Raw genomic sequence first — 13,891 nt, forward strand, 5'->3', positions numbered from 1 at the left:
GGCCCAGCGTGAACGCGGGACTTCAGTTCCCACAATGCCGAGCGCAAATCTGTAATTCCTGCCGGGGTAGCCGCGAGGTGGCAGCCATCTTGCGTACGGCGGTGCTGTTTCCCAGATGCCGAGGGTTTTGGTTTTTAGTTCCTCTGTGCTTTGGGGTGGTGTTTGTGCGTTGCTTTCACCTTTTCAGATGTTCGTGTCTTTCTAGACCACGATTTTATTGGGAGGTAGAAGCGAATGTAGTGTAAGGTGAGTACAGCTCCCATTTTAAGTAAGGGTGGGGTAGTGGTGGTGACGTTTTTCGGCTTCTCGTCTGTTCTTGGCTGGACCCTTTTGATGAGCCGTAAACGTGGAAGGCTGGAGTGAACCTTTGAGTCTAGGATATCTCTTGAATTCCTACACAGAACCTGAACGTGTCTCCGTTGGGAGAAAGGAGCTGGGTGACGCACTTTTGCCCGGGCCACCTTTGGAGGTCAGGAAGCCAGGGAACTAAGGCTGTGTATAGGCCACGCTCTGTTAATGCAGCCGTCTTGCGGTTCCTTGAGACTTTAATCGTATTCCGAATGAGGAAATGAGGAACCGAGAGGTGGTCGGAGGCGGGGTGGGGCGTTTCCGATAGGGCGGTGTTCTTTACAGTTGTGTTCCCCTCCCTCCAGTTTCTGTGGGCCTACCTGTATCATTGTCGGCTTCGTCTTTTTTGCCCTTTCCTTGTTCTGTCCTGTTGGAGGAGTTCCAGAGAGCGGGCAAAATGAAGTATTGAGTAAAACCGCATTTGGGATTGCACTTTTGAGGGCCCCTAAGAAATTTCAAGGGAAGCAGAATTTGTCTTTGAGATTGGCCAAGCATGTGGAAAAGATGAACGCGTTGATTTGGGGAGGTGTCAGATTTCTAAACATAATAGGACATATTTGAGTCATTCTTAGTGCAACTGAAGTTATTTTTTTCCTTTTAAATGAACGCAGTACACCCATTTGGAAACCACTTTTACTCTATTCACAGGAGTGGGGTCTGTAAAGTTTGGCATTTCAGTATCTAACGTTTGATTGGTAAGGAGATGCTGAGATTGGGAGCTGGGTGCATTTACTCGAAGGATATAGTGGTTTTAAACAAGAGTTTATGAAGACATTTATCACAACCAGTTTGGATAAGTGTCAGTTTGGCTGGCAGGTTTACTCTCCATATTAGTATAAAGTTGTGTATCTGTATCGTCAGAGTATATATTATTGATTCAATTTCCCAAGCTTAACTTAAATTCTTCAAGTTTCAGAAATGCGTCAGTCATTCAGGGATGCCTGGATGGCTTAGTTGGTTAAGCATCTGCCTTTGTTGGAGGTCTTGATCAGATCCTGGGTTGGAGTCCAGCATGGGCTCCTTGCTCAGAAGGAACCCTGCTTCTTCCTCTGCCTGCCACTCCCCCTGCTTGTGGTCTCTCTGACAAAAAAAATCTATTAAAAAATGCATCATTTGGAATAAATGTGAGATACATCTTTTTTTTTTTAAAGTGAGGTCCCACCCTTGAATCATCATAATAATACTTAAATAGTAAGTGGTTATAATAATTTTTGTATTTTGGGAAAATTTGCCATTTAAATGTCTTTTCTGTTTTCTTGTTTCTGAAAAACTTTTGTTTAGATTTTTAAAGTATTAGCTATTAATTACATGATTTATTTGGTCCTCAGATGCCTTATGGTGAAATTGAAGCGAAATCCTTGGATCATTGTGAAGAACTAACAGGTGAACCATGCTATAAAAAATTGAAGTCAGCTGAAGAGGCTTATGTTTTTTCTCATCATGGTACTGCTGATTTTCACAGAATCCAAGAGAAAGCTGGGAATGATTGGGTCCCTGTGACCATTGTTGATGTCAACGAACACAGTTATCTTCAGGAGGACAAAACCAAAATTACAAACTCGGTGAAACCTGTGCATGATGAGATGCCTGGCAATAATAGATCAGATGTTATTGAATCCATTGATACACAAATTTTACAGGATGCCAGTCCTGCATTGGTATCCAAAGATGATGAGATATATAGCACAAGTAAAGCATTTATAGGACCGATTTACAATCCCCCTGAGAAGAAGAAATACAGTGAAAGGAGAAATCATTCAGAAGCAGTCAGTGGTATAGATGGCAAAGGAGGACGAGAACAGAAACAGAACTTCAACTCTAAAAAATCAAAGCTTGACAACGAATTATTCCAGTTTTACAAGGAAATTGAAGAGCTTGAAAATGAAAAAGATGATCTGGAAGGCAGTTGTGAAGAACCTGAGCTCTCTGAAGAAAAACTTACTGTGTATTATCAGGACCATAATAATGAGCTGTTAAAATCTGAAGAAGTAAAGGAAGGAGATATTAGTAATGTTTTTCAGTCGCATTGTAGTTACCGACAGCATGGGGAGAACGAGCCAGGCAAATATCCTTGTAATGGACAAGTAATACCTGCATTTTGTGATGATTCCTTAACTTCCTTCAGGCCTGAATGGCAATCAGTGCATTCTTTTATAGTACCCCAAGGTCCTCCTCCTCCCAGTTTTAACTATCATTTAAATCTGCAAAGATTCAGTGCTTCACCAAATCCACCATCAAATATTTTCCATGTTCCAGATGGGTCTCAGCATCAAAATGGGTATTATGTAAATAGTTGTCACATTAACTGGGATTGTTTGACTTTTGATCAGAACAATGACTATATTGACTATAGTGAGAATACCAGTAGAGATCATTCCTTTTTTAATGGCTACATTGTGCAAGATGGATATGTGAGTAATGGTTTCTGTGAAACCAGGGAAGGATGCTGGGAAGATCCTTCTATGGACAAGCATAATGGAATAGACAGGCTTAAGAACCAGCAGTTTCAAGAGGAAAAGTTAAATAAATTGCAGAAGTTACTTATTCTTTTAAGAGGTTTGCCTGGTTCTGGGAAAACAACGTTGTCTCGGTGAGTCTTTAAAGGATACCAAGTTAATGCTTGGTAGTTCATTACTTAAAAATCATAGATGATAGTAGTTATCAGTGACAAATGCTTTCATGTTTCTAGTAGAAAATCTTTAATTTGTTACACTTGAGAATGATATCCGACAGTAAATACTTAAAAAGATATTTTCTTAAGAGAATAAGCTCAGGTTAAAAAGACTTGGGAGAAGTTAAAGGAGAATTGGCATATAAAGATTCTGCTAAGGGTTTTAAAAATAGATACACTAGGTATAATTATGACAGTGATGTTAGTAAATGCTATTTGAGGACTGTACTGGCCTTCCCTTTTTAAGTCAGCTGTCCAAGAAGAGCTGACTCAGGGTTGGAAGATGTGGGCTTTTGACCCAGTTATTTCAAACTTTATGGCCTTGGACAAGTTTTGCTGTCTGTTACTGTAAAGAGTAATACTTCTTTTTCTGGAATAATTAAGAGAAACAAGTGAGATATACCACGGAAAAGGGGTGTCAGTTTGTTTTCAGCACTGTGGCGTGTTCATACCTTTGATTGGCAGAGGAAGCTTTTTTTATTTCTTTAAGGAGTCTGAAGTGAGCAGTACCTGAGTTATTAAATGGAGTTTGAACTGGTTATGTTTTATTGCATGACAAAATGTTTAAAATTCCTGTTGTAGTTTGCACTTTTTAAAAAAGAATATTGATGCCCTTGAATTCATTTGTGCAGATGTGTAAAAGAGTACAAAGAAAATACAGATTCTTTGCAGTTTTTGTAGGATGGCTCAAGATTAATGCCAGATCAGGAGAAAAAGAAAATTGTTTGATGTCTTCCAGTGAGAATAAAAAAGTCCAAAGAACTGTTACAGTCTAAACAGGTTTCTCTAGAAGCAAAACAGTCTAAACAGGTTTCTCCAGAAAGCAGTAAGATTAAAGAAAGATTAAATTTATGATACATTTCAAGCTAGATTGTAAGCTGTGATCTCTGTAAATGAATTTAAATTTAGGTCTTTGCATTTTTATTCTTATTATTTTTTTAGAGATTTTTTTTTCTTTTTTATTTGGGACACCTGGGTGGCTCGGTTTGTTAAGCATCTGCCTTCTGCTCGGGTCATGATCCCAGAGTTGTGGGATCGAGTCCCACTTTGGGCTCCTTGCTCAACAGGGAGCCTGCTATTCCCTCTGCCTGCTGCTCCCCGTGCCTGTGTGTGTGCTCGCGCTCTCTTTCTGACAAATAAAATCTTACAAAATATTTTTTGTTTGTTTAGTTAGAGAGTGCGCTACCGACCAAGCACGAGCACGGGTAGGGAGAAGCAGATTCCCTGCTGAGCAGAGGGCCTGACAAGGTGGGATGGGGGACAGGCTTATCATGACCCGAGTTAAAAGCCAGCTGATTAACCAACCAAGCTGCCCAGGTGTCCCATTCTTATTTTAATGAAGATTTTGTAGAGAGGTGAAATTGCAACTCTTCAGAAGGGATGGAAATCAAGAGTGAAGTCGCACATACAGGGGCAGTCTCCTAGATTTAGAATATAATATCAGAGAAAAGAAATAGTTGAAATTTGGAAATTGTGTGAAGGAAATCTCCTAGCTAGGATCATCTGACTATGCATGGATTTAGAAAAATGTAAGAAAGAAAGATTAGATTTGGAGCAACATTGAGGTATGTTGAAATTGAAGATGAATAAAGTAGTGGTATTGCAATAGAATTTCAGGGAGGCCTAATTGTAGTGGGAGATGACAGAGGTGATTATATATAGTACATATGTTTGAGGAATCAGATATTTAAGAAGCTATAGTAATAACTATATTACTATACAGAAGCTATATACTGTATATAGCTATATACTGTATATACTATACAGAACCTATAGTGATAACTATATTACTATACAGATGGTAGTAATAACTACCATTTGTATCATGATTTCAGTTTACAGAGTACTTTCATATATAAAAATCCTATAAGATGGGTTGTGTTATTTTCATTTCATAGAAGGAGCAGGGGCATAAGAGAATAAGCTCAGGTTAAAGGACTTGGGAGAAGTTAGAAGAACTGGTAGGAGGTCAAACTGGAGATAGATCTGATAGCGTGTTTCTACCCTGCTCCTTCATTTTAATATCTATCACATGTATGGCCCTATACCTGTCTCCGAACTTTCAGGAGCTTGTTTAAAGAAGCAGGAATATCTCTTTAAGTCACCACATTTTGAATGAAGTAAGATTGGTCGGTTGAGACTGGATAGAAAGCCAGACATTCTGTGGTGGGGAATGGTTTTATATAGGAGTTAGCTTTCAAAATGAGCTGAGCTTTGAAGAAAGAAAGGAGTAAAGATTTGGTAGATCAAAGTTGGGCTGATTTGGGGCACTAAATTAAAAGTTAGCATTGTTTAGTATTGCTGGGTGTAATGAGCACAGGAGGTTATAAAGTTCGAATTCTTTGGGGGTAATATTCAAGTCCTCTTCTTCCTTAGTTTAGTCCTTACCCCCCCTCTTTGTCTTCGTGTTCTTCTGCGGTTGGACTAGCACCTATCCTCCCCTGCAGGAGACATTAATACTTGTTCATTCATTGTTCTCAGGACTTTACTTATTCAGAGGTTCTCTCAAATGCCTCTGCTTTTTGAGGTTTTGGTTTATCATCTCAGTCCTCCGTAATCCTTCTCAACTCGTATAGTACTTGTCATTACTAAGTTTTTACTTAACTGTTTACCCACAAATTTGCTTACAGATTTTAATGAGAAAAGTTTTAGGTTAAATTCTAATACAAGTACAGACTTGAAATATTTATGAGTAAACTAAGGCAAAACAGTTTCATACACCTTTGTAGGTATGTGAAAGTGCTAGCTCTTTGTCCTTTTAGACAAACCGACAGCACTTTGATGAAAAGGTTCATTTCAGGCAGAATTCAACAATGTCTAGCTGCGGAATTTTGTTACCATTTGTTATTGGTGTTAGATAAACAGAATCCTCTGAGTCTGTGATTGGTCACAGGACCAAACAGGGATCAAGCCTGGGGTGTCATTCCTGGGGGGTCTGGACTATGGATTTTGCTAGATTCATACACCCTGTTCATATGAGGAGAACGGGTGAACCTAAAATATTTTAGTTAATATGCATTTCTTCTACTGTATTGATTTCATCAATAAATGAATGTATTTTCAGAAACAGGCCATTAATTTCATTATATTAGCAAAATGTTGAGAGTTGATCAAGAAGCACTTTTGGAGAGGAGAGAAGATAGAACATGTGTACATTGCTGGTTCTGAAAATGGAAGAAGGGCCCATGAGCCCAGATACACAGGTGGCTTTTAGAAGCTGGAAAATTTGGCAAGGAATCAGATTCTCCTTTGGAGCTTCCAGAAGGAATGCCAGCCTACCCATACCTTGATTTTAGTGCAGTGGAACTGATTTCAGACTTCTGACCTTCAGAACTATAATACAATAAATGCATGTTGTTTGTTTTTAAGATCTTATTTATTTATTTATTTGACAGACGTAGATCACAAGTAGGCAGAGAGGCAGGCGGGGGTGGGGGTGGGGGAGGGAAGCAGGCTCCCCCCTGAGCAGAGAGCCTAATGTGGGGCTCCATGCCTGGACCCTGAGATCATGACCTGAGCTGAAGGTAGAGGCCTTAACCCGCTGGTCCACCCAAGCGCTCCTAAATGCATGTTGTTTTAAGCCACCAAATTTGTGGTAATTTGTTACAGCAACTGTAAGAAATTACAGTTTAAAGAGAGATGGAGAGATTTTTTTTCCCCTCCTGCTTTTGGAGAATATCTCACTTTAAACTCCAGAGGAAAGATTGACCTTTCCTTATGGAGATCTCTGTTCTTAATTAAAGGAATGTTTAGAGAGTGAACTGTCCCAGTAAAGGTGGTTTTGGGTTGGGGTATTCAGGGCCACTCAGTAAATAAGGAGGTAAATAAAGGTTCATGAAGTGTTGGTTCCTGTCAGATTGTTTTGGGAAAATCACTTCTCTTTAATACGTGGATGTATTAAAATAACGTACAGTTCCTAGAAATTGTAAAAGTATGAAAAAATAAAAATAAATCGTGCAAATTAAGTCATAATAGGCCATTTGGGGAAATAGGGTTCTCAAAACAGGGTTAAGGAACAGGATTCACTTGTTTCTTCAGTGAAGAATTATAAGCTCAGACTCCATTAGTTATCTGGCTGTGTAACAAATTACTTTATTAAAAACTGGGTTAAAGCAACAAACATTTATCATCTCACAGTTTCTGAAGGACAGATGTCTCTATGCAGTTATCTGGCTGCCTCTGGGTTAAGGTCTTTAACAATGATGTGATTAAGGTGTTGGCTAAGGCTATGCTCTCTGGTCTGAAGGTTTGTTTTGGGGTGGATCTCTTGACGTTGTCAACAAAACTTAGTTCTTTGTGTAGTCACTACTCCTACCCACACTCAAGGGGAAGGGATTATTTAAGGGTGTGAATACCGGGAGGCAGGGATCATTTAAGTCATTGGTTTTGGCTCTCCCACGCAGCTATATAACTCTGGTGGCCTGATTTCTGAAATCATTTTCTTTTTTTTGGATTTGTAAATATCAAATTAGCAGGGTTGCTACGAATATTAAATGGGGTCATAGATATATATATAGAAAGTGCTTGTCATATAGTAAGTTTCCAAAAAGGTAGACATTCTGAAAAAATACAAATCAGGTATCGAGTGGGCCCATATCTGATTTTTTTTATTAGATATTTCATTTTTCAGAGTTAAAAGTTTTGATATTTGGAGAATTCAACCTAATACCTTAATTAATTTTTGAGAGTTTCAATAGAATCTGACTACATGATTTTGAAAATACTGATACTCCTAAGTAATTTATCTTTGATTCAGATGGTTGGTATGGCATCAGATATCCAAATTGATTGTAAGTATTTTTTTAATATAAGTCTCCAAAATAAAGCTTTATAGTTTGAGATAATTCAGGGAATTTAAAAAGCTGCATGAACAGCCTGGAAGGAGAAAGTCTCTCTCCAAGCTAAAATTATTTGCTGTAATTATGATATATATGTATTTAATATTTAAGGTGTTCTTCATAGAGGTTTATTCATGTTTGATGTTTACTTGGTTTGATGATGTAAATTGATGGGCTTCCTCCCCTCTTGCTCCATGCCTCCTCCATCCCTACCTTTTTTGAGGTTAAAGCATTCCTTGGATGCAAAAGCTCTACTCTTGTAGTATATTACTATCATCTGAAAAATCATGGCTAATAAAGTAATAGAATGGAAAAAATGAAACAAGGTATCTAAGAAGATGTTGTCAGTGTTCTGGTACTGTTAGATATAATTAGGTATCATAAGGTTGATTATGATCAGAATCATTTTAGGTGATTGAACTTTGGTCTGGAATGCTAATACTGTAGCATTTTTTTTTCCAGTGCATGGCTTGAACTCACAACCCTGAGATCAAGCCTGAGCTGAGATCAAGACTCAAATGCTTAACTGGCTGACCCATCCAGGTGCCTCATGTTGTAGCAGTTTTATATTCTAGGTTATCTGTGTAAACAAAATATGGTGCCAAATATGTTAGGTGGCATATTTTTGAAAAATTATGTCGGCTTAAGGAAGAAATCCAGCTCTAGCCTCGCAAACAAATAACCATTTAATTTCATTTGCTTTGCTTGAAATAATTGGAACTATACTTCTGTAAATGGAATTGCATGTTTAAATCTTTTTTTATTTTTTTGCAATTTTATTTTTATTATAAAATATATGGGCATAACTTTTTTAATTGCACTTCATAGATACTGAACATTTTACAGATTGAAGGTTTGTGGTATCCCTGTGTCGAGCAAGTTTTCGGCTCCTTTCTTCCAATAACATTTGCTCACTTAGTGTCCTTATGTCACTTGGTTATTCTCACAATATTTCAGACAATTTTATTAGTATATTTGTTATGGTGATCCATGATCAGTCATCTTTCATGTTACTTTTGTAGTCATTCTGGGGTGCCATAAACTACGCCCATATAATGAGGTGGCAAACTTAATTGATAAGCATTAGGTATATTCTGATTGCCCCACAAACCTCCTATTCTACCATCTCTCCTTGTTTTCAGGCCTACCTATTCCTTGAGACACAACAGTATTGAAATTAGACCAATAAATAACCCTGCAGTGGCCTCAAAGTGTTCAAGTGGAAGGGAGATTTGCACATCTCTCACTTTAAATCACAGGCTGGAAGTGATTAAACTTAGTGAGGAAGGCATGGCAAAGTCAGGATGGGCTTCTTAAGCCAAGCAGGCAGCCCAGTTGTGAGTGCAAGGAAAGGTTCTTGAAGGAGATAAGAAGTGCTACTCCTAGTGAACACACAGATGATAGGAAAGCAAAACAGCCTTGCTAGTATAGAGAAAGTTGTAATAGTCTGGATTGTAGATCAAATCAGCTACAGCATTCCCTTAAACCAAAGCCCAACCCAGAGTCCTAATTCTGCAGTTCTCTGAAGACTGAGAGGTGAGGAAGCAACCGAAGAAAAGTTTGAAGCTGGCAGAAATTTGTTCATGAGGTTTAAGGGAAGAAGCTGTTTCCATAACATAGAAGTACAAGGAAAAGCAGCAAGTGCTGATGTAGAAACTGCAGCAAGATCTAGCTGAAATAATAAATAGAAGATCAAGCTGAGATCATCAACAAAAGTACCTACACTAAGTGATAGATTTGCAATGTGGACAAATGGCCTTCTGGAATAAGTTACTGTGTAGGATTTTCATAGCTAGAGAGGAGAAGTCAGTGCTTTAGCGTCAGTAGAGGCTGACTCTTCTCAGGGGCTGATGCAGCTGTTGACTAAGTTGAAGCCTGTGCTCATTTACCATTCTGAAAACCCTAGGGCTCTTAAGAATTATGCTAAATGTACTCTGCCTGTGTTCTATAAATGGGACAAAAAGGCCCAAATGACAGATATTTATTTACAGCATGGTACACTGAATATTGGAAGCCCACTGTTGAGACCTGTGGCTTAGAAAAAAGATTCTTTTCAAAATATTACTGCTCACTGACAATGCACCTGATCACCCAAAAGCTCTGGTGGGGATGTAGAACAAGATTAATGTTTTCATGCCTGCTACCACAACATTCATTCTTCAGCCCATGTTTCAAGGAGTAATTTTGAATTTCAGGTCTTATTACTAAGAAATATACTTTGTGGGGCACCTGGGTGGCTCAGTGGGTTAAAGCCTCTGCCTACAGCTCAGGTCATGATCCCAGGATGCTGGGATCGAGCCCCACATCTGGCTCTCTGCTCGGCAGGGAGCCTGCTCGCTCTGTCTGCCTCTCTGCCTACTTGTGATCTATGTCTGTCAAATCAATAAAATCTTAAAAAAAAAAAATGCACTTTGTAAGGCTATAAATACATAGTGATTCTTTGATGTATCTGGGCAAAATAAATTGAAAACTTTCTGGAAAGGATTCACCATTCTAGATGCCCTTAAGAATATTCATGGATTTGGGCGCCTGGGTGGCTCAGTGGGTTAAAGCCTCTGCCTTCGGCTCAGGTCATGATCCCAGGGTCCTGGGATCGAGCTCCGCATCAGGCTCTCTGCTCGGCAGGGAGCCTGCTTCCTCCTCTCTCTCTGCCTGTCTCTCTGCCTCCTTGTGATCTCTGTCTGTCAAATAAATAAATAAAATCTTTAAAAAAAAAAAAGAATATTCATGGATTCATAGGATGAGGGCAAAATACTAATACGAAGAGGAGTTTGGAGATTGATGCCAGCCTCATGGATGACTTTGAAGGGTTCAAGACTTCAGTGGAGGAGACAACTGCAGATGTGATGGAAACAGCAAGGAAACTAAAATTATAAGGGGAGCCTGAAGGTGGGACTGCATTACTGTAATCTCATGATCAGACTCGGACAGGTGAAGAGTTGATAATGGATAGCAAAGAAAGTGGTTTCTTGAGATGAAGTCCACTAGTGAAGATGCTGTAAAGACTGTTGAAATGACAACAAAAGATTAAGAATATTCCATAAACTTAGTTGTTAAAGCAGTGGCAGGGTTTGAGAAGATAAACTCTGATTTTCAAAGAAATTCTCTGAGTAAAATGCTTTCAAACAGTATTACATGTTACAGAGAAATTGTTTAGGAAAGGAAGAGTCAGTGGATGGGGTAAACTTCATTGTCCTACTATTTTAGGGAATTACCACAACCACCGCAGCCTCCAGCAACCACCACCCTGATCAGTCAGCCTTCATCAACACGGCAGCAAGACCCTCCACCAGCAAAAAGATTACAACTCATTGAAAGCTCAGATGATAGTTAGCATTTCTTAGCAATAAAATATTTTTGAATTAAGGTGTATACTTTTTAGTAATAACTTTTATGCACTGGGAAAACAAAAAATTAATTTTGACTTCTTTTATTGTGCTTTGCCGCCTTCTGACGGCGCAGGGAAGAAGAATGAGGCACAAACAAGTCAGCTGCAAGAGAAGGGGAGCAGGGGGCAACAGTTGAAAAGACTGTCACCCCAAACAACTTCACAGTCTCATATTTATTAGAAAGTGAGTAACCAACAAAGAAGCCAGAGTAGATTACACATTGACCATGAGTCTTGTAGATACGTAAGAAGAAAAGCAAAATATATCTGGTCACATAGTACGTGACCTATAGTCAAATGAAAGGATTGTCTCACTGACTGTTGATGCTCTGTGGGGAAGGGGAGATAACGGAAAAAAGAAGCAGGCAGTGTTCTGCCCTGAGCAAGCCCTGAGCGAGCCGGGCATCTCCAGCTGCTGGGCTTCAAGGACGCATATCGTCCTTTCCCCCAGAGGCCTGTTGCCAGTACATGTTTTTCTTAAGGCTATATCTAAGCATGCTTGATGACTAGTGTAATTTCTCATAGGTTATATTTTAAGTATTATGTTCTGAGGGACAGTTACAGTGCTGCTTTGTTGTGGTGGTCTGAAACTGAACCTGCAATATCTCTGAGCTATGCCTGTATACAATTTTATAATAAGCTGAGGAAAGGAGAGCTATGTTTATTTAATAGTCGAAGTCCTTCTTACTCCTTTGATTTAGGAGCTATGTATTCTTGAATCATTCCATGACGGTACTCTTGGATTCACAGTCCCTTCTACCACTTTCTGTTCCCTTCCCCTCTTCAAAAATTATAGAATGATATCCAGTTGCCTAATAGCTGAGGAGGGAGGAGAGAAACAACAAAATATTTCTGTTATTGTTAGATACAGATTATTTTACTGTGTTTTACCTTATACCCCAGCCTCATTCATGAGTCACTGGTTTGGGAAATTCTCTGACAATCTGAACACTAGTTAATCTTTGCTTAGAAATTCTTTAAATATGTCATGGCCATTTCTCCATGACATAAAGGTTTGTTGTGGTTTTTTGTTTTTGTTTTTGTTTTTTTTTTATTTGACAGACACTGAGAGAGAGGGAACACAGGCAGGGGGAGTGGGAGAGGAAGAAGTAGGCTCCCCACTGGGCAGGGAGCTGGATACAGGGCTTGATTCCAGAACCTTGGGATCATGACCTGAGCTGAAGGCAGATGCTTAATAACTGAGTCACTTAGGCATCCCCATGCTTAGAAATTTAAGGTGGTATTATATTGTGAGAATGAAGTTTGATTATCATTGACTTATGGTGAAGAGTGTGTTCTTTATTAAGTGTTTAACAATTTACTTCATTTAGTAATTTAATCTCTTAGTTTTAAAGTTTGATTATACTTTGAAGGATCACAGGTTATTTCAAAACTTTAAGTCTCAAGCTATTTGTGACTTCCACTTTTAGGTCATGTAGGTTTGTGCTTTGTGGAAATGGGTTTAGTAAAGCTATCTTAGGTCAAATAGAGTTTTCCCCCTCTGAATTGCTTGGTTAGGCTTATTCATTTGCCTTTTAGGTTACTTATTGCACTAAATTTATTATTATTTGTTATTTATAAAGATTTTATTTATTTATTTGAAAGAGTTGAGACAGTGAGAGAGAGCATGAAAGGGGAGAAGATCATAGGGAGATCCCTGTGGAGCTGGGAGCCCAATGCGGGACTTGATCTTGGGACTCTGGAATCATGACCTGAGCTGAAGGCAGTTGCTTAACCAACTGAGCCACCCAGGTGCCCAATTTAGGGAATTTTAGATACCACATACAAATTCACTAAAGTTAAACATGGATAATAGTTGACATGATTTTGGGATTGGTTGAAGAATGTTTTTAAAAGTGGCAGTACAAATGCCAGTTAGTACAATTGCCACCTAAAAATCTTTTTTTACTGATTGTAATTCTATAGATTTAAGTGTGAAGTGGTATTTGAAATCTGAAAACTTTTTAAGTTTCTGCTCCTGTTCTGTTTTGTTTGCAATATATTTACAGGTAAGTACCAGAGATTCATTTAATAACCTTTCCTGTGTGGCTTATCTTTGATGGTTATAGATTTTATAAATGGCACCTTATGATTTCTTTCATTAACAGAATTCTGCTTGGTCAAAGTCGGGATGGCATTGTGTTCAGCACTGATGACTATTTTCACCATCAAGATGGGTACAGGTATAATGTTAATCAACTTGGTGATGCTCATGACTGGAACCAGAACAGAGGTTTGTTTTGGGCCAAGTCTTTGGGATGGAATATTTGGCTAGGAGTTAGTTTTTATTCTCAACTTGACTTTTACCAGCGGAGTGATTTGGGCAAGCTATTTAAATAGCTTTGAGAGTAGCTTGTTCATCTGTTAGAAGCCATGATATTTATACTTGCCTTACTTGATCAAGGTTGTTGTTAAATTAGAGGATTTAGATAGGTATATTTTATAAATTGTAAATAGTATACCGATATGAGCTGGTAAAATAGAGATGTGGGATATTTTGATAGCCTTTATTTTATACCTCATAAATAAATTCAAAGAACTCTTCATACTGTTGTATATTCTCAAAAGTTATTTCCTTGAGAGTAATGCTAATGTTTTCTAAGGCTTAATATAATGCCTGTGAATATTAAACTTTTTCCTGTTGAC

At 38.6% G+C, this 13,891-nt stretch overlaps 1 protein-coding gene across 3 annotated transcripts in view; it reads left to right on the plus strand.

The window, feature by feature from the left end:
* The first annotated feature begins 57 nt into the window (after positions 1-57).
* Positions 58-13,891, plus strand: part of N4BP2L2 (NEDD4 binding protein 2 like 2) — a 75,791-nt gene continuing 61,957 nt past the window's right edge. For 2 of the 3 annotated variants that reach the window (XM_032315418.1, XM_032315419.1), the window contains exons 1-3: positions 58-246; positions 1,677-2,938; positions 13,354-13,478. In XM_032315418.1, coding sequence (XP_032171309.1) covers positions 1,677-2,938; positions 13,354-13,478 — 1,387 coding nt within the window. In that variant the 5' untranslated portion in view covers positions 58-246. Of the gene's footprint in view, positions 247-1,676; positions 2,939-13,353; positions 13,479-13,891 lie in introns of those variants that run through there. The other variant, XM_032315420.1, reaches the window with a different exon arrangement.

Source organism: Mustela erminea, chromosome 15, assembly GCF_009829155.1.
Source record: "Mustela erminea isolate mMusErm1 chromosome 15, mMusErm1.Pri, whole genome shotgun sequence".
NCBI lineage: Eukaryota > Metazoa > Chordata > Mammalia > Carnivora > Mustelidae > Mustela > Mustela erminea.